Source organism: Argiope bruennichi, chromosome X2 (genome assembly GCF_947563725.1).
Source record: "Argiope bruennichi chromosome X2, qqArgBrue1.1, whole genome shotgun sequence".
NCBI classification, from domain to species: domain Eukaryota; kingdom Metazoa; phylum Arthropoda; class Arachnida; order Araneae; family Araneidae; genus Argiope; species Argiope bruennichi.
This window is the reverse complement of record NC_079163.1, coordinates 85,494,713-85,515,058: the sequence shown is the minus strand read 5'-3', so window position 1 is coordinate 85,515,058 and position 20,346 is coordinate 85,494,713. Positions and strand designations below refer to the sequence as shown.

General features: G+C 29.3%; 1 protein-coding gene and 1 long non-coding RNA gene across 3 annotated transcripts in view; one reads left to right on the top strand and one right to left on the bottom strand.

Annotated features, from left to right (window-relative positions):
* LOC129960024 (uncharacterized) overlaps positions 1-16,345 on the top strand; it is a 142,623-nt gene extending 126,278 nt beyond the window's left edge. The window contains exons 2-3 of the long non-coding RNA XR_008783503.1: positions 6,908-6,999; positions 16,234-16,345. This is a non-coding gene — a long non-coding RNA (uncharacterized LOC129960024). The remainder of the gene's footprint in view (positions 1-6,907; positions 7,000-16,233) is intronic.
* The window catches only part of LOC129960021 (transient receptor potential protein-like), a 55,032-nt gene that overhangs the window by 17,517 nt on the left and 17,169 nt on the right, over positions 1-20,346 (bottom strand). For both annotated transcript variants that reach the window (XM_056073025.1, XM_056073026.1), the window contains exons 3-9: positions 18,670-18,907; positions 16,261-16,605; positions 10,305-10,475; positions 9,246-9,480; positions 7,450-7,602; positions 4,737-4,876; positions 2,517-2,629 (exon numbers count right to left, since the gene is read on the bottom strand). In XM_056073025.1, the coding sequence (XP_055929000.1) occupies positions 2,517-2,629; positions 4,737-4,876; positions 7,450-7,602; positions 9,246-9,480; positions 10,305-10,475; positions 16,261-16,605; positions 18,670-18,907 (1,395 nt within the window). The remainder of the gene's footprint in view (positions 1-2,516; positions 2,630-4,736; positions 4,877-7,449; positions 7,603-9,245; positions 9,481-10,304; positions 10,476-16,260; positions 16,606-18,669; positions 18,908-20,346) is intronic.

Sequence of the window (20,346 nt, the reverse complement as noted above, 5' to 3'; positions counted from 1 at the left end):
GCATACTCTTTAAAATAATCTTCTCTGATTGCAATGAACTTGCACAAACTTTTTTCTCAATTATCAAAATGTCCTTTAAAGGTCATTTTTTAAGACCCCTCCAAAATTCGCAAGGAATTTTCTTTTGTCTAATTAATGGATGGAAAACGGTGACTGCGAAGTGGCAACTTCAACAGCGGGTAAAAAAAAAAAAAAAAAAAAAAAAAAATTGATGCCATATTCTTGTGAATACGGAGCTTGTGGGGCCATATTTGATGATTTTTTTCTTTTGTCAAAAATTCATGAATAATAATGGCACTCAGAAAAGACACATTGCCATTTTCCAAAGCCCATGAGTTATTCCTCCACTGTTTTTTTTGTTGTCTTTGACATTTTCCGATTAGAAATTTGTTCGGCAATGCATCTAATTATTAAATGACGATCATCAAACGGTAATTTTCTGATTGATATGTTGATGATAAAATGAAGTGGATGGTCTTCCATAACAGATACTGTACCTTCTTTAAACATTTTATCCCACTCAAACTGTCTTGTTTTCGATAAATAATTGTTATCCAAAGATTTTCCCAATAATTCAAAACTTATCAAATATTTTGCACAACATATTTTATTGCATATTCTGTACTCAATTGCATTTCCTATTCTGGAGAATCGTATCTTAGCGTTAATAGGAAAGAAATTTCTAAATCTGCCAGATGTTTCTAGAAATTAATATGTTTGATAAAAGTTTTTAAAACCTCATCTACTATAGATGTATTTTAAAGAAAAATGCCAGATACTTTTTGATCACAAAAGTACTTCGACGCTTGTAACTCAAGTAGACAGAGGTCATTTTTTAAAAAAAGATTTTTAAAAATGAATAATATATAGGGAAATACGTCCTTGTTCTGTTCTCGTCTGAAAATCAAAATTTGATTAAAACTTGTGCAAAATAGATCCAACTTGTGAAAATAAGGGCAAAAATATTTCACGATCTCATCATAGAGATCATATGAGAATAGAAAATTTTCTGAAAGAAAATATTTCAAACCCTCTCTTATTTCAATATTTTTTTTCAAACAACAACAGCAAAATTAGGAAATTCAAAATTTATTTCTTCAATTACAAATGTTCAATCTATAATTCTCTGAAACAAGCAGCAAAATAGGAAAATTATATTACTTGCTATGTGGAATAAGCCATATGTAGTTCGTTCTAGAAAGTTCAAGGTATCTATCAAATAGTATAAAAGAATGTAAAACAGGCTATAATGATGTAATGCTAAATCTAGGGATATAGCGTATAAAAAGTTTCCAAAAGCAGATTATGGTGTTTATGCGCAAGAAATTGAAAGAAGCCTAACAAATATGAACACAAAAGAATTTGATCACAAAAAATAATGTAAAATTTGATTTAACAAATTATTTGATTTGTAAAGATATATTTAAGAAGAAAGAGGCATATTCACAAGAAAACAGGGACAGGTGTTGAATCTAACTGATGGAAATTCAGTTATTCATTACGTATGGATGGAAATTAACTGAAGGAAATTCTTATTTTGCAATTTTATTTTATAAATTAGTTATATCTATAACTCTAAAGAACACGAAGTCTAATTCTATTAAAGAAAAGTTTAGAACCAACATTGTTTCAAGATACAACATAAACGTCCAAAAGTTTAATAACCAAGAACATCGATGTTTTTACTGTTTTTTTTTTTTGTTTTTTTTGGTAAAGATATTAAAATTATCTATCATCCATTGCCATAAAAATGCAATCACAGCCAATTTTTAAATAAATATAAAGATTAAAAAACCGCTTTAAAGAAGAATCACTTGTATGAAGATATTTTTTTAATATGGTCACGAATTTTTCTTAGTCGCGAGGCACGCATTTTGGTCCAGATCTCCAAAATCAGTAACTGCTATTGATTCAGCAAAAATAATTCTGAAAATTGTCTTTATTTAAAGATTTAAATCAAATTTTTATCAAACAACGATTACATTAGTTTTGAATTTTTTTTCCATAATCAACGCTTTGCATGTCTGCTTCGTGGGCATTGTCTTATGTATGTATTCACCCAACAGTAAAATTTTTTACTATAATGAGGATTCGAATAATTTTAGATTGATTCCTTTCCTAAATGAAAAGGAATCTTAAATGATAAAAGTTTAATATATCATACACGAATGATAAATTCTTGTAAGAATATTTACTTTTACTTTATTACCTTTGGAAAAAGAGCTTATCATTCTATATGTAACGCAATAGATTGAATTCATGTTCACTTGATACGCATCAAATGTTCGAACATCATGTTGGAATCTATTGAGCATCTTGCAAGGAAAAAGCGATATTGCAAAAACAGTGATATGCTTTGCTATTTTGTGACATCACCTAAGTTGACTCTATTTCATAAGAATGAACTCAATAAGGATGTGAGAAAACTATTAAGAAGTCTGGAAACTACCATGGGAGTAAAGGAGGTTATCGGCAAATGCATCTCCGCTATGTTTGGGAATATTTATGAGATTTACCTAAATATGTTGGCAGCGCCAAAAATACCTTCTGAAATGAGCATGGGGTCATATGGGTCCCAATCCTCTCTAGGAGCATAAGGGTTTATACCCCGACTTAATTCCCTTTGCACCTAAAAATACCGAAACACATAAATGCAACCAAATGTAAAAGACGATGCCAATGAAAACCTTTATAAAATATGAATATGCTATTGAAAGCTATTTTTCCCCACCAAACTACGTATTTTTTCATATTTAATGTTTTTCCATGCCCAACGTAATTTTTTTATATCATGTAATTTCAGATTCCATCCTTCATTTTATCTATTTTTCCATAAATAGCTATGATCTAGATGTGTTTAAGATTACTAATAAAACAAAGAATTGTAACTTATTATTGGTTTGTCATTTTCATTGATGATTGGTTATCTTAATAAATTGGCAGTAATAATGTTTTGGTAAACTCTTGAGAACCATTTCAACTTTGAACACTTTCTTATTAAATCTAAATCAATATATAAGTTTATATTTAAAAAAAAACTCATCATTAATTGCTGAACTTTGATCTATTAATTAAGTGTGGATAAGTCTGAAACATTTTGATTTTAACCGCAGCATCTTTTATTCTCTGACTGAACATTTTTTACATAATTTTTTTTCAAAATTTTATTTATATGCATTTGTATTATTATTATTATTATTTTGTAAATACTGAAATATTTTTCTGTATAACACCAAGTAGCTCTGTTTTTCTTTATTAATCAAATTTTTTTTAATGAAATGTTTTATTTAGAAGCAAAATAAAACACATTCGTGTTTCAAGCTGTTCAAATTGCAAACATAGATCCAACAAATTATTGATCACATCTGTAAGATGAATGAGCTCATAATTCTATTTATTTGGTCTATTGATGTTTTTTAATACATCAGCAAAATTTAAAAAAAAAATTCTTTGCTTAGTATTTTATTTATTCCCAAAACATTCAGCTTTCTGAAGTATGTATGCAGCCAAAAATTAGAGATAATTTTATTGAAATTATTAAGAGAATGTATATCTGACTGCTACTTAGTATTAAAATTCAGTTATTAACTGGGAACGCACATTCTTTTCATTTGTTAAAAACTAAAGATGAAAAAGGAGAGTAATTTTGATAATTTTAATAAAAATAATTTTGTTTAATTAATAAAATTTTACTTTTCTATTTTCTTAACGTAGATTTGATTCAGTTTAGTTGCCCAAAAGACTTATGGAAGCAACCATGTATAGATAACACCGTTCCTGGCAGTCGAACTGTGAAGCCCTACGACATCCATCGTTAATCCTTTTTTGAGCTCATAGATAAAAGGACAAGTAAGGCAGATCAGATTTAGATAAAATCGCGAACACGTCCTTTAAGCCGAGCTCTGGAAGATTTATTGCGTCAACAGTCAAACTAAATAAAAAAAGATGATTTGCTGAATAATCAAACTACTTATGTGTTTATCCAATTCGAACGTTATTTAAGAAGAAATATTGATCTACTATTTTTTTTTCTTTTTCTGTTTTTTAATTTAAGAAAAAAGTAATAGATTCACATTGTCTGCGATCTTAGTTATTTCAATTCAAAATTATAGCACCTTCAAGTAAAAGGGATTTTTCTGGTATAAGGAAGGTATTTTGTGTATTTAAGTATAAGGGAAATATTCATTAGTTACATCTGTTCCAGGCATAAGGGAATAACAATTCGAAAGAATTTCAGAAATAGCTGACGTTTTCCCCTTTGTTGAAGTCTACATTTATTTAATCAATCTGTAAATGCGCAATGTTCTGTAAAATTTTTAGTATAAATTGCAAAATCCTTTTATCTTTCATTAATAAATCTTGAATAGCGTTTTTGATTAACGATAAAGAATTTGCATTTTGAAAGAATGTACCGAGATAAAAAAATGTTTTATTTTCAAGAGACATATTTTCCCATCTAATTTATTCAATTCTAATATACCTATGAGCTGGAAGATCACACATAACCTATTTAACAATATATTTACAGATATAACTCTATATATCGACTTTAATCCTTCCCCAATAGTAAAATTCTAGAAATAAACATAGAGTTTCATTTGGCAAAATGCTTTAAATGACATAAAGAATAATATTTTATATCTATTTAGTTAACAATAAGCTTCTGAAAAAATCAAGAAATTTTATTCAAACGGTCACTATAGTATTACTTTAAATAAGTTATAGTTTGATCTTACGATAATCCATGATGACACTCGCAATCCAATGCAAGTTAAATATAACATATTTGTAAAAAAATCCACCACATTCCACATATCTAAAAGATAGTCATGCAATCCAGCATCCCACAGTTGTTTGATCTCAGCCCATACAAAACCTGCAAAAGACAAAACGAATGAATCACTTGCTTCAAACAACAACTTTTACATGATTAATTTTTTTTTATATATTTTTTAATATAAATGATTTACTTTTATATGCAACCGACTTTTATGCATTTTGAAAATTTAAATATGAAACACATCTAAGATTTAATATATGTCGCTTTTACAGGTGAAAAGAGATAAGAGAATATTTTATTAAACGGATGAAATTCATTTCTATTCTTTGATTTGATTCCATTAATTTCCTAATAAATATACCTCTCGCCGAAATAGGAATAGGTATTTTTTTACAAAATATATTGCTTTCTTCGGAATCAACAGCCTCTCATATGTAATTTTATACATAGTGTATCGGGCAAATGGAAGAAAGTCGTACTTATAAGAATAGGACTGCATAGAATCTATACCACGAGTTCTACGACTCACGCTCTTTTCCACGCTCATTATATTTGCAGAATGTTATAAATTTCTTCATATTATTCACGAATTTTTTCAATGCGGTCGACTCTAACAGAGAGTAAATGACCAGTCCTAGATTGATCGTTAAGGTATTAGTATACAAAAGTTGATTGACAGTCTATTAAAGCCAAAGTATTTTAATTACTTAAAGATTTTACCTACAGTAAATACGCGAATGAAGAGTTTTTTTTTTTTTTTACTTTTTATCTCTTTTGACTTCCGTTTTTAAAACGATTCTAAACTTTTGTTGTATATAAAAAATCACCTGTACTATTAAAAAGTTTTCAAATGCAGAAATAGAGAGTTAAATTATTTTATCAATCACTTAAAATTAATTCCTTCTTTCTGCAGTGTTTCAATGTTTGAAAGTCACCCTGAATATTTAGATAGTTTATTTAAACGATATTGTATATTAATATCGTTGAAACATTCATTAAAGCTATTAAGTAAAATTTTACTAGGACATAAGCCCGATCTTCGGAATCCAGCATTTTCGATTTGGATTACTTCAATTTGATTAATGTTCCATTATGACTATTATTTTGAGACAGATCTCAGAAAAGGTAATGCTTCAAGTGGCGCTCTTATCCAGAATGAAAGTCATTTGACAGCATGGAATGGGCATGGAGTTAAATACGCAACTTTGAAACACATTATAGAAAGACGTAGAGACCTGCGAATTCAATCGCAATCAGGTTGCGAACGCATGACCCTCTGGCAGCAGATACTAGAACTCTTCCACTGAGTTCTCCTGATTCGGTTCTCTTTTGAAAGATGTTTTGTTTAAGGAATTGATATGTGATTTTATTGGTTAAGATGATCAAAAATTAGTAATGACGTAACACAGCGAATCAAGATACTTTTGTTGACAGCAGGAGAAGTGAGTAGTGATTAATTAATTAATTTTCGTTATTTATTGACTATTACCTTTCAAATGCACTGAGTCTTCAGCTTACAAAGTTCCACCAGTTTTTTAAAATTATTATTTAAAGAAGTTGAGTCATACATCGCTTTCATAATTTACAATGGAATATAATTGCATACTGAAGCATTCTAATTATACCAAGATTTAATTTACGCATTTTAATATAAAGGGTTACCAAAAAATTCGAACCAGTAAAGTAGTTATTTTCTCCAATTCAAAGCATTTAGAAAGATTAGTCAGCTGTATATCCAATAATGCTGAAATATCAAATGTATTAAATGTGAAATACTTTAATTTTTCAATGCCTTCAATATTTGCTACTTTGGCTGATTGTTTTATTTGCAGTAATAATGAAATCACAGCAATAACAAATGCTGGAAATTTTTCCATGAGCATCAAACAGGATTATAATATGTCTTGTGTCATTGTGCATTTTTTATAGGTTTCATCACACACAAAAATATAATTATCATCTTAAAAAACAAAGCCAACTACATCAATATTTTTACATCATGTGATGAAATTTGTCATTAATTTTAAGCACTTTTTGTGAAGTTTTTCACTTTATCAATTCAACTACTTAACTGTTACTAAGAAAGTTTTTGAAGATGTTTATAATTCTCAGTTTTTCAATATTTAGGAGCAAGAGATTGAGTATAGCTGTCAGAATTTTCATTGAAGGCATTTGTGATAGATTTTCAGAGTTTCTTTTTTGAATGGTGAAAAAAAATGGTAAGTTTCTTTTTGTTATAATTTTAAAAAGAACCATTTAACACAGGGCTACATAGTGTTTTATAACTCATTTCGAGATAAGAATTCACAAAATTGATAAAACTTTGAGTTCAAAATTTGTTATAATTTCTTTATACCAAAAATGATTATTGTTTTCTTCTATCCAATTTTAAAAGTGTTCCATGGTGAAGATTTTTCTTAGATAGGAAATTATTGGCAAAATGATTTCAATTTAATTCTATATTGCTTGAATTTAAACTTAAAAAATGCCATTTGCTTTTCTTTACTGTGGGAAAGGTTCATTTCAAAGAAAGCTGAACACGAAATTTTAGTAAATCGAACTGAATTACATAAATAACATTTAAGAAGTTATAAGAAATTAATTAGAGAATTAAAACAATTAGGTTATTCTAAAATTTGCATTAAAAATGTATATTTATAGATATTTACCTAAGACGAATAAAACTATTGCTGACTCCACTAGTCCTGGCGGTTTGCCTCTTTCGTGCTCTTGGTCACTTCGAACTTTCTCTAAAAAAAAATCAGTCCCTATCCATTCCATGACCAACGTTTCAACTCTTTGCGATGCCATGATAAGTAGTACTAAAAAGACACCAAGGAAAGCAAATGAAATTTTTATGGAATGCTTTGTAAAAAGTAATTGCAAAATGTTTACCAAATCAATAAAATGGAAGTGCTTGTTACCTTTTAAAAGCCGCTATATTTCTATATCCTTCTTATATCTCATAAGTAATTCTTTCCTTTAAAACAGACTTTGCCGCTTCCTTAGCTGTCCTTTCGGAAAATCACCATGCATAATGGCATATCATTCATAAAACGGTTTTTTTCGACTTTTAGAATTACGAGAAATTTAAGAAGAAAAACATATAGAGAAGTTTCACTATATTTCAACCGTTAGTCTCACTGTGGATTAGAAGTTTTTGGTATTTTTCATGGGTGTTTTTGTAATATTTGGAAAATATGTATCTTATCTATTTTTTTTCTTAAAAATTCCAAACTATTTTTATATTTAATGCTGAAAACATTCGAATGTAATAAGAATTACTATCTAATTATTAATTATTTAAAAAACATGCTTTAAAAGGAAATAAACTTCACAATAGAAAACAAGGTTTTTTAAACAAAAGTTTTTAAAGAAATTTAATAAAAAATTTAATAGCATCAAACCATCTGCGTTTGATAAATCTAAAAATTGCTTTTGAGACCGTTGACGAAACATAGTGAAGCGCAACAACAAATAATGTTACTGAACGTTCAAAATAGCTTTGATTTGATCTTTATTTCTTGAACGTCGCATACTTGTATATCCGTGCAGCCATAGATAATTTTTTTGGAAACTTAAAGATCCATAGGTAACATCTGAAAAAGCCGTATATAATTGAAAATTTTATAGCTGAAGGAGTTAAAATTTGGCCCCGAGATACTGTTTGAGTTAGTCCACTTCATCGAAAATGGCGTCCCGATTAACACTTGGATTTAGACCTCTAAGTATTGAAAAATTATGTTGGTATTTTTAAAAAACTGTAAGTCATACTAACCTTAAAAGAAATTTTTCTGGTATATAATAACTGCCGAAACTAATTAATGCTGTGGAATATTCAAGAAATCCTCGCTGACAGGAAAAAATTTTTAAAGTAAGGATAAAATTTTATTCTGATAGAAGAGAAAAATATTAGAAGTATTTTAAAATTTTTTTGCTAAGCAATGTACTTAAATGATTTTCCCTAATAACGCATATCATTCAAGAAAATATAAACTGAGTAAAAAAAAATGTGACAGAATAGGGTGTAGAATTTTTTCTAATAATTTTGTATGGGGTTCATTGTGTACGTGCGTGTGTGTGTTTCCCCTTTTCTTTTCTTTTTTTTTCGTAACAAACTATAAAAGTAAAAAAATAAATGGTTGTCAAAGAAAAATTGAAGTTGTAAAAATACTATTTGCCCTCTTCACATTCCTTAGATTGTTAGATCTTTAACATGCACAAATTTAATTTCACAGATCTTTAGACAAAAGAGAATTAATGATATATTATAATTGTTCCATTCCTTCATACAGAAAAGTGTCTCCTTTTTATTTTAAAGTTAATCGTTCAACAGCGTCCTGCTATTTTTCTTCTACCTGAATCAAGGAAATGAATGATTGAAATTCTGGTAGGTAAATTGTTATAGTTCTGATTGAAAATTTATTAAAGATAAAAAAAATATATCAGACATCATAATACATACACAAGAAAAAGCAATAAGCAGATGAATGAACGATGAATTTTGTAAATGGTTTTTTCATTGTCTGTCCAAGAGAGCTGTTTGGAGCCATCATGTAGGCCATTGAATATATAGGAAACATTGTGGCCATTTTAGAAATATCCATCAACTGTCCAACCAAGTTTTTTCTTCGGAATCCAGGACTTCCTTCATACCACACGGAGGCTAAAAGTTGTTGAACATTTGGATGGGCTACAAACTAAAAAGAAAAGATGATTATATCAAAAGTATATTTTCCTTTTAAACTCAAAATAAGTAATCTTGTAATTTTTATAAGATAATAAACGTATGTCTGCATACAAAAATTGAGCATTGGAACATACAGAAACTATTACTTAATTAGAATCTTCCGATGTTTTTCAGAGGGTACATTACTTTTAAGGGTTAATGATTTTGGAATAGATATAATTCGCTGTAGGAAGAAAAGAACGTTGTAACTTGCACCAAGATATATGTTACAGTAAAAATACTTTTCTGTACTACAATACAATTTATTATATTGTCTGTAGACAAGAAAAAATTGACGATCGAATAACGTTAGTTAAAGGTAAAAAAAAGGAAGCAGAATCTAAGCTATAGCTAGCTGAAAAAGTGACAACTGATTTTGAAGCATTTTTCTTATGCTCCATCCCAGTTCAATAAGTACGTCGATTAAAATGCTAACTTAAAGTCAATTTACAAAAAAAAGGCAAATTTAAATCGTTCCATATAAACCCAATTGTTCCTTTGAAGATAAAAAGATAATTTGCCTATATAATTCCCTTTGGAACTTCTTTTTCACGATCACTTCAAGGAATGTACCACTAAGTATCAAAAGCAGCGTGACAGTCAGTTAGTATTTAACTTCGTTTAGATCTAAGGATTTATTTAAAAGAATATTTTAAATGATTTCCACTTCTTATTGATCCCTCATTTTACTAACCTTTTCCTCAATTGAATTAATATAGCTTAAAATTGACACGAAATCTTATTACTTTCAATACGCTAGACTACAGAAGCACGATGGTTTGAATGCTTACTTACCGATTTTTGCTTACATATAATGGCTAATTTTAATCTTTCCAGCTTCATTCGCTCCCCTTTTTCAAACAAAGGACCGTTAGGATCATAATTAAGCATGACTTCAAGTTCATAAGATGTTCTCGTATGGTCTAGAAGGTCAGAAGCATATTGTTCACACTTTAATCGAAGTTCCTAAGAAAAAATATATGTAAAAAATAATTTTGAGTTAACTAATAAACGAAATGATCTGTAAGAATATATATATAAAATGTAAGCATAATAATTTTTTGAATCAGATGAGAGTTTCGAAGAAGTGAAGACACTTTGCATTTTAAAATTCGCTTCAATCCATCCCAGGAAGACATAATTTATTTACAAGAAGCGTCAACAAAGCACGTCCACTCACAGCAACAGATTAGGCAAGAGAAGAAGACAGAAATAAATTATCTCTGGTCTTATATAACATGAGATATCGATAAAGAAAATACTTTTTCACATTGCTTAAATGCAATGAGATTTCGATAGGGATTTTCACTACACGCGCCGACCCAAGCAAGGGAAACACAGGGATCTTTTTAAAAAGAATGTGCTTGCTAAACAATTTTCTATCCCTTCACGCGGAGCGTGGGAACTGCTGACAAAAGCATTTTCACAGAACTTTTGTTGCATTTATTAAATAAAAAAAGTAAAATGGGAGCAGGAAATAAGAGGATATTCTAGAATGAAGTTAATATGAGTTGAATTACGACAAAACATTGAAAATTAATTAGAATTGAAATTAAAATATCATTTTATATACTTATAACAGCAGTTTTTCATTCAAAACTTCGTACTTCGCTAAAATGATTTTTTTTTTCATAATTGCAATTGTTAATTTTGGATCATAATCACTTTTAAATTAAAATTTATATACTGTATCTTTTATACATACATCTTTATATACACCTGTTTTAAATTGAAACTATACGAGTACATCATTACTTGGAAATATCTGTTTTGAAAAGAGGACAAACAAACACTAAAAATATTCGTTAATACATGCTGATAAAATATATCGGGAATCTATTTCTCATAGGAATTTATTAAAAAACTAGTATTTTATGTAGATCTTAAGTCAAAGCAGCGCTGAATAAAAAATAAATTTTCAGAGCTTACAAATATAACAAAACTTACTTATTTGTAAGAATTTATGGAAGTTTCAGAATGTAAGGTCTAAAAGAGTTTACATAATTTTAACAATTTAAAGATAGTTCTGCAGCCAAAGCAAAAAATACCAGAGAGTTTCATTGCGTTTAATTTTGGCATTTAAAATATATAATCTTATTTGTTTTTCGGTGTATTCATCCCAAACACTCTAAACTACATTGTTAAAATACTTGGGAGACCAAGCTTCGGTAGGCAGCTTTTTTGAAGAAAATATTTATTGATGTAATCACATACTGATTACATATGAATATTTTTCAATCTTACCTACATATGAACTGGTGATTTAAAAAAATTCATGATTGTACTTCGTTTAACATGTTATTCCATTTGGTAAGTATAATAATTGTTGCTATTAGATGTGAGCTGAACATGTACGCATTCGGATAATGTCATATAGCGCCATTACCAGTAGGTTATCATCCTATGGCAACAATGCAAATACCACAAAAATTTACAGGATGGCGCTATATGACATTTTCTGTATGAGAGCAGATAGAAAAAGGTTCTAATAGTTAGTTATAAATAAAAAGAGTGTGCGTGTGCGCTTAAAATCTCGTTTTTTCAGGTAAGACACTTATACAGATAAACTTAAAGAGCAAAACCTTATCTAAACATAAAATTTGATCCAAATAATATTTGATTTATAACTTTGAGCCATTGACATAAAATTTGAGCCGTTTCCGAGATCCAAGAAATAAATATATATATATAGTATTGATCATTTAAAGTTATAAGGTAACAAACAAATATAGAATACTTCCTTTTGTTGACATTTTAGTGACATTTCTATAAATGTGGCTAAATAATGCAATATAAATGCTCCAACATTTATATATTTTGCTTAATTTTTACATTCAGCGATATGAATGATGCAAAATTCTCATTCAGTAACTTCGCAGGATCTGAAAGCAAGATTATCAAATTCTTATTCAAATGAAATTTCTATTCTACCCTTCTATTAACGCTACAAATGTTTCAAGAAACGGTGATTAACAGCAAAATATCTTTCTTTGAGTATAACAAATATCTATCGAATTAAATAAACGAGGAAGAAAATAAAGTGTTGTGAAATGAGGAAAAATCACGTTATTTTTTTCCCTACAAATTCCGTGCGTAGTGATAATGCATTCATATTGAAAGGTAGATCTTTCATTTACAGTCTTTGGAGTAGCACCTTAATGGCAGGATTGCGCAAGCATGGGGTAAAACTATCTTTGCATAGTTGTTTACCATTGATATAATAAACTCAAAGAAATATTATAATCAAACTTGTAAATCTAATCATTTGAGATGCTTGAAAAGTGGGTAATGCTAGATTTCTAGGTTATTTATTTATTTATATGTTAAAGAGTGACATATTTTTTGAGACAAAGAGACAGATTAAGATAATATTAAAAAAATTATATATAGCTTCTTTGGTGGTGTCACTTACATGCATATGTATAAGACTAAAGCAAAAAAAAAAAAAAAAAAAAAAAAAAAAAAAGATTCATTTCTCTTTTACCTATGGTAAAGAGACTGATTTGTTTTTGATACAAAACAGTAACCGCATCCTTTTTAGGTATAACTTTAATACATTCTTGCGTAAAATAACTTTTTCTCGTAAAGATAAAACATGTTTACAAAGTAAAGTTAATATTTTTTTACTAATATTCAATACACTTTGGATGAGATGATTCATAGAACATCAGTTAGAAATGAAGCGGATAAGCTTAGGCAAGCCAAAAAAAAAAAAAAAAAAAAAAAAAACTTTTAGATCAATGTTAAAATAGAATCAGACAGCGAAGAACAAATTGTATAAATTCACAAATTGAATTGAACTTTCTGGATCAAAAGAATGTACATTTTGTCATACACTTATTTGGAAAAGTGAATTTAGCTGAAACGATAAACATAACATATGTGTATGTATATTTTTATGGAAAATTTTTTAAAAATACAAAGTATTTATATAAGGTTCATTGAACTAATTAAAATATTAATTACATCATTGCATTTTTGAAAAATAAAAGTCATTTTTTAAATAATGAAATCATTTTTTTATAATAAAATGAATGAAACTATCATGTATGCTATCAAAACTGATGGAAGCTGTTAAACAAAATTCTTTTTTGAAAATTTTTAAAACGTGAATCAGACAGCAGGTGATTGAATTATCTGATTTAGGTAGTTATCTTCGTTAGTCCAAAGGCACTCAAATTTCTATTTATAATTCCAATGGAGAGCTAAGTCACTCCAGCCCATGGCGCTCAGATATCTTAAAACTGCTCTGAGGAAATCTCTGTTATAAACAATAATTTATATCATTAGTTTTTTTCAATGACTCAAATTGAAATCCAGGATTTGAAAATATTTGTCTAGATTTGTTAAAACCGGTTTTTTAACCATGGGTAGTTGCAAGTAGGTCTTTCAAAAGAAGATTCTTTGACCCCGACATTGTTATACCTCTAATCTTTGAAATATGCAATTGTTATAGGGATTTTTAGATATTTCTTAGTTAAAGAATTATATTTTCCTAGTTGATAATAATTTTTTTAACAATGAGCTGTTTTTTAATTATCAGACTTTTGTATACAAAAAAAGTTTTAAATATGCTGCTGCTGAAATCTGTGCCTATATGTTTACTATTGTGAGAATTATCACTGAATATATATATATATATATATATATATATATATATATATATATATATATATATATATATATATATATATAATAGTACTGTTCAAAAGTATTGCAAGTTTGAGAAATTTCATGCTTTTTCAAGAATAATGCCCCAAAAGTAATATTTTTTTCATTTAAAGTGATATTTTTTATGTCAAAAAGCAAGATATAATTAAGTTAGTGAACAAAAAAAAATATTTAATTTCAAAAAGTATAAAACAGAAACAAAATGTACAGGTTATCAGTATCGGAATCCATTTTGGTTCCTCAGAATAAAATGAAGTAAAGAAAAAAATGTAAATTTTTTTGATCAGAAAAGATAAAAAAAAAGTTCAAGTTAACTCAAAAACATTTAATATTTGGTTGGGCCCCCTGAGGCTTCGATCACAACAGCCAATCTGTTAAACATAGAATCCACAAGGTTTCGCAACAATTCTTTTGGTATTTGATGGTGCTAAACTTTAATTATTGTTTTCTGAAGTTCTTGTTCTGTTCTGAGAAGATTCTCAGTTATTTTATTTCCCATTATACTCCATAAATTCTCAATGAGGTTTGGATCTAGCGAGTTTCCTGGCAACGCGAGAATATTAATACCATGCTTTGCAAATGCAGCCTTAACCTAAAAAAAAGCGAATGTTTCGAGATAGAGATCAGAACTGAACTGAAATGAAATTTTAAATTAATTGTAAAGTTTGTATTATCTTTTTCGATGCATGGCAGGGTACTAGATCTTATTGAAATATCCATTTCTACCTTTGAACTTATCACGACAACTACGAAGCAATTGATCCTTCAGCACACCAACATACTTGTGACCATTCATGGTCCCCTGTAAAAAATGAATTCATCCAGTTAACTGCTATGACATGCACCACTACACCATTAAGCTTTCTGTTTCTTTTGATGTACGAACCAAGCATTCTGAACTCATACTCTCCTTTGTTTTACACCAAACGTGGCCAGGCTTGTCAGACATTAAAGAAAAACGACTCCAATTATTTTTCCGCATTGTTTTCATCAGTACTGGATTTTTCTAGATACTGTGCTTTGTAACCAGTTTCACAGAGCCTCCTACAAACTGTTCTGAGACTGGCAATAACAGACGTGGACTCATTGCAAGTGTAGCAGAACTGGCGAATTTATTTTTATGGCATAATCGTGTCCATGTAGCATCAGAATATTTAGAAGATAACCTCTGACGACCACTTCTAGGCTTTTTATCTACGGATCCTTTGGTTTTAAATCTCTTTATAAGGCGTGAAACAGCAGACTCATTGCATTTGCAATCCTAACATTTGAAATGTTTTCTTAATGCATTAAAATAAGTCTATCGCTTCTCACGAATTAATTCACATATTTTAAAAAGAAATGAACAGTTTAAATTGAAAAGCAATGCACATCGAAGACACTTCGACAGTGCAACAAACGAAATGAAATTCTTCGTACTCGGAGCGATTTTATAATATAATAAACTACCTGGATAACGCAATCGTTGCAGAAGATTGCTTCAAAATGGATAACGCAATAGCTGGAAACTTCTCCACCACATTTATACTAGAAAATATCACTTTAAATGAAAAAATATTACTTTTTTGGGTCTTATTCTTGAAAAAACGTGAAATTTCTCAAACTTGCAATACTTTTGGCCAGTTGTGTGTGTGTGTGTGTGTGTGTGTGTGTGTGTGTGTGTGTGTGTGTGTGTGTGTGTGTGTGTGTGTGTGTGTGTGACACATATATAATATATGAGATCTTAAATCTGATAAAAAAACAATTTTTCTAGTGGGAGCGAAAAATTATCAGACGTTTGGTGGAAGGAAATGATATTAAAATATAAAACCTTATATCTCGAATAGTTTTGAGAAGAAAAATATTACAAACTGCATCAGCTTCAAAGTAGTGAAACATATTAAAATACTCTTAGCATCAAACTCCATTTGCTCCTCTTTAAATTTCATATCTGTTTAGAAGTAAAATGGGTATTTCTTATTAAAAAGCATTTCAAGCATTTACAATATCTTGTTGCTATTTCTTTTACAATAAGATATTCACTTAAAAAAAATCTCTTGGGTGATTTTTACAGGTTGGATTAAGATTGTTTGAACCTTACCGTATAGTCACTTTTGAATTCATGCTCAGCACGGGACAATCTGGCCAACTCTGAGCTGAGGTTAAATGCAGTTTGTATGGGATCTGTGGAAGACAAGCAAATGAGTGACGGAGAGGTAAGAGCCCTGTATGCATTTATTCTAGACCTTGAATGTCGCAGACAATCATCTTTAGTGGCTATGACGCATTCGTCGCAACCACATCGGACATCGTGGGGCATGGGAAGAGAAGCTCCTCTGTCCAGCAGAAGTTTGATGATTTCGTAATTATCACGGTGGGCCGCCAAGATTAAAGGAGTGATATCTTTAGTAAACGTTGCCATCTCGTTGTCTACGGCTTCCCAGCTCTGTGAATGATATTGACGAAAGAACATAATTAGGAGAATGATATTGATGAAAGAACATAATTAGGAGAATGATATTGATGAAAGTACATAATTAGGAGAATAAACAAAGAGAGTGGTCAATTCAGTATTCATTAAATAAACTGAGTACAATTCAAATTGCCTTTATATTTATGAACCCATTTCACAATAACTTTATATTTACTTTGCGAATTTGTTTGTCTGAATTTAAAGGAATCTAGAAATAACTTTATGCACCGCTTTTCTAATCCGTATTCTTCTAAGAGGTAGCTGTTTAGATGAAATATGATTTCAGACAGTGTCAGGTAGACAAAAGACAAGTCGATCGAGATGCTTTTGGGCAGTAATAAATACAGCATTAAGATGTGCATCACTGTTTTGCTAAAGAAAAGCCCCAAGATAGTTGCATTTTCCTTCGAATATATTCTGACGAATCAATATTCAAGATACCTCTGGATTTTTCTATAATTTCTTCATGTATAAACTCTTTATATTTTGGAAACATATAGACTATTCTTCTGAAGTTCATAATTGAAGAAAAGGTTCTCTGAAATAATCCTGTTTTTATATTTGACTTTTATGTATAAATTGAAAATATTACCCAATAGATGTTAGGAAACATTTAGCCATGTTGAGTGCATTGTTTTAGTTTTTTTTCTGCTGATTTTTATTCAATTAAAAAAAACGATTCAAAGTACCGCATCAGAGCATAGACATACTGTTAAGTACAATAGTCAGTACATCAGTTTGACTTTACAATTAGAATGACTCAAACAAACAAATCTTCATCAAAGGAATTTATTTTATGCGTGCAAAACTAGGTCATAAATGCTATAAAGAAAAAAGTAAAATATCAATTATTTGAAATTTTGAATGGTGGTTTTAATTGTAAGTACCAAAATTATAATATGTTTTGTGAATATCCACTTATTTAGTCAATGTTTTACTTATTTAGTATATAAAGTATGCATTTATTTAGTAATTGCAGACATATTTTTCATTTTTACACATCTGAAAAAACATTCGTCATATATAGGATTTTTCATGGATAGTTTTAAGACCTCGTATAGCCAATATAAGTAAATCCTTAAATTGATATATAGTTGAAGCCATATAATTTTCTTCACTTGTGCATTTACATTGTATTCTTTTGTCTTTTTAATACGAAGGTTAGCGTTTTCATTTTAATAATATAAGATTTATTTTCAATAATTGATAGATTTCGTGTTTTGATGGATGTCAATGAAATAGAATGGAAATGTGGAATTTTGTGGTTGCAAAAAATCACGATCAAATTACTGAAAGTTTCTTAAACAGGTGCAATTCCCTTTTTTGCGTAATGATCATGATTTTCATATTTAATTTTTAGGCATGACCTGCAACTGAAAAACATTCACGAGCATGAGTAATTGTATTGACATATTTTGATTTGCTTGTTTGTAAACAGCTATTCAAACATGTCTAGCAAAGAATTCACTTTTACTTAACTCTCGGTAAAAGAACGTCATATAATAAGAATCTTAGTTCGCGTGCAGTTCATGATGTTTAAACGCTATTTTATGACAATTCGTTGATACTACAGAAAGATAAAGGTACGTTGTTCTATAAATGAATTTATGTTCGTCTTCTGTTTAATAATATAACATCAGATATTAGTAATCTTTCTTTAATGAATCTCCATATTATATTTACATTCTGTAATTATTGTTTACATTATCTGCCCAGTAAATTAAAAAACGTTCAACTGGAAGTCATAAATTTCAATTTTTTTTAAATAATATCATATATCTGTATTATATGATATTGCACCAAAAAAAAGAAAGATGTTCTTATAACATGTCTCCATTAATAATTCTTTGTTGTCCATTCCTTGTACAAGATAATGAAGCGTTAATAAAAAATTATATTTCTATTTGAAGTTTTCTAAATTCCGTAATAGATAACCAAATAAAGGTGAAAAGAATGCAGGTATCTTTTATAAGAGCTCTTAAAGAATTTATTTAAGACTTATCAACAGTGAATGAATTCATATATCAACCTACTTACGTATGGTTTTCCAGGTGTATATATCTTTTCTTCATGTTGTAAAAGCACTTCAACTGCTTCCACATATTCTTCACTAATAGCATGTAATAAAGCGTCTCCAGGTTCAATGCCATTCGTAAGCAGGAGCTCAATGAGTTCCATATTTTCATTCTCAATCGCCACAACCAAAGCAGTTCTACCGACAGCATCGCGACAATTGATATTGAACCGATTATTGCTTTTGTGCTTATCCAGTAAGCTAAAATGGAAGACAAATTAAAGTGAGACAAAACAGCAACATAAAGATAAGTTTATTGAAAAATGTAGATATACCATCAAATCAGGAAAAGGAGGCAAAACTACATTTTTATGTAACGATTTTCTTGATTATATCTATATGTGGCATTAGTTAAATGGATGTTTTGAACGTTCTAAGATTTTATTCAGCAGGTTAAGGGACTTTTCCTAAATTACATAAGAGTTATCTTAACTTCACAAAATTTGTATTATTTTTCAATTTAGAGTAAAGCTGCTAGTTAGCACAGCACGAATATGAGAAAATTCTAATATCTCATCAAATTCAACTTTTGAGCATTTTTTATGGAAGCTAACTTTTATATGGAATGGCGTTAGAATCGGGTTACTAAGATCACAAATCTCAAACTGTATCAGAAGATTTCTGTGATCTTAGCTGAGTTGACTTTTTGTGTAATTTTAATTAAAATTCTTACAAATTTATGGGATCGCAAAAATCTACAGTATCAAAATTATTTGACAATTTATTAGACCGGTTATTTGTTGTTTTATTAGATTATTTTACTTTGCAAAATTATTTCACATTTTATTAGATTTATTTATTATAATTTTAGCAAATTTGTTTCTCAGCTAAATGTTTTTCGCAGATAATTTTTCTATCTTTTCAGAAAGAAAGACATAATGAAATAATAAGAACTAGAAGATTTCCTTAAATGAAATAATTTTTAAAAATAAATACACACAGTTTATCTATTCATTCTCATCAACCTGAACTACAATCAAAAGACAAAAATCGCTCTTGAGTTTTTATTTCCCTTTCGGGACTTGTTTTACACTCTGTAAACCGATTTGCAGATACTGAGTGATTCAGCACCAATGCGACGAACTTGCAGAATGGATAAGTGAAACAAAAACGATTAGAGTCATGTAGCACTGTAGGATCGGGAATGCATTTTTCATAATGCAGACATTATTGAATGAAAGTTAGATTGCACATTTGCAGCTCAAAACAGTTTTGCATAAATCTTTGGACCGACACCGTTGAAGATTATCTTACTATTTCATCAGGGCAATAGAAAAGGTTTGATCTTTCTATAGCTAATCCTGTCCGAATTTTATGAAGAGGAATATGTTTCTCAATAGTGAGTAGAGTAATTCTAGCATATGATGGTGTCTCTTCTCTTCCGTCGTGCAGTCTAATAAAGCATAAATATTAGATTTGAAAAGCACTGCATCGGCTATGGGGTTTGATTCCTTGCCTGCTAAGATCTAGCAGGTATGTATGATAAATCTAGATTTAGACTTTTCATACTTTGAGTTTTTTTTTTCTTCTGAATCATATGAAAGTAAAAGCGTGCGAGATCCATGTAGAGTCAGTTGAAGAATTGCGTTTCTGTAGTTAACGGGGAGGTCAGAGATACACAAGGAACCTTCCAGAATAAT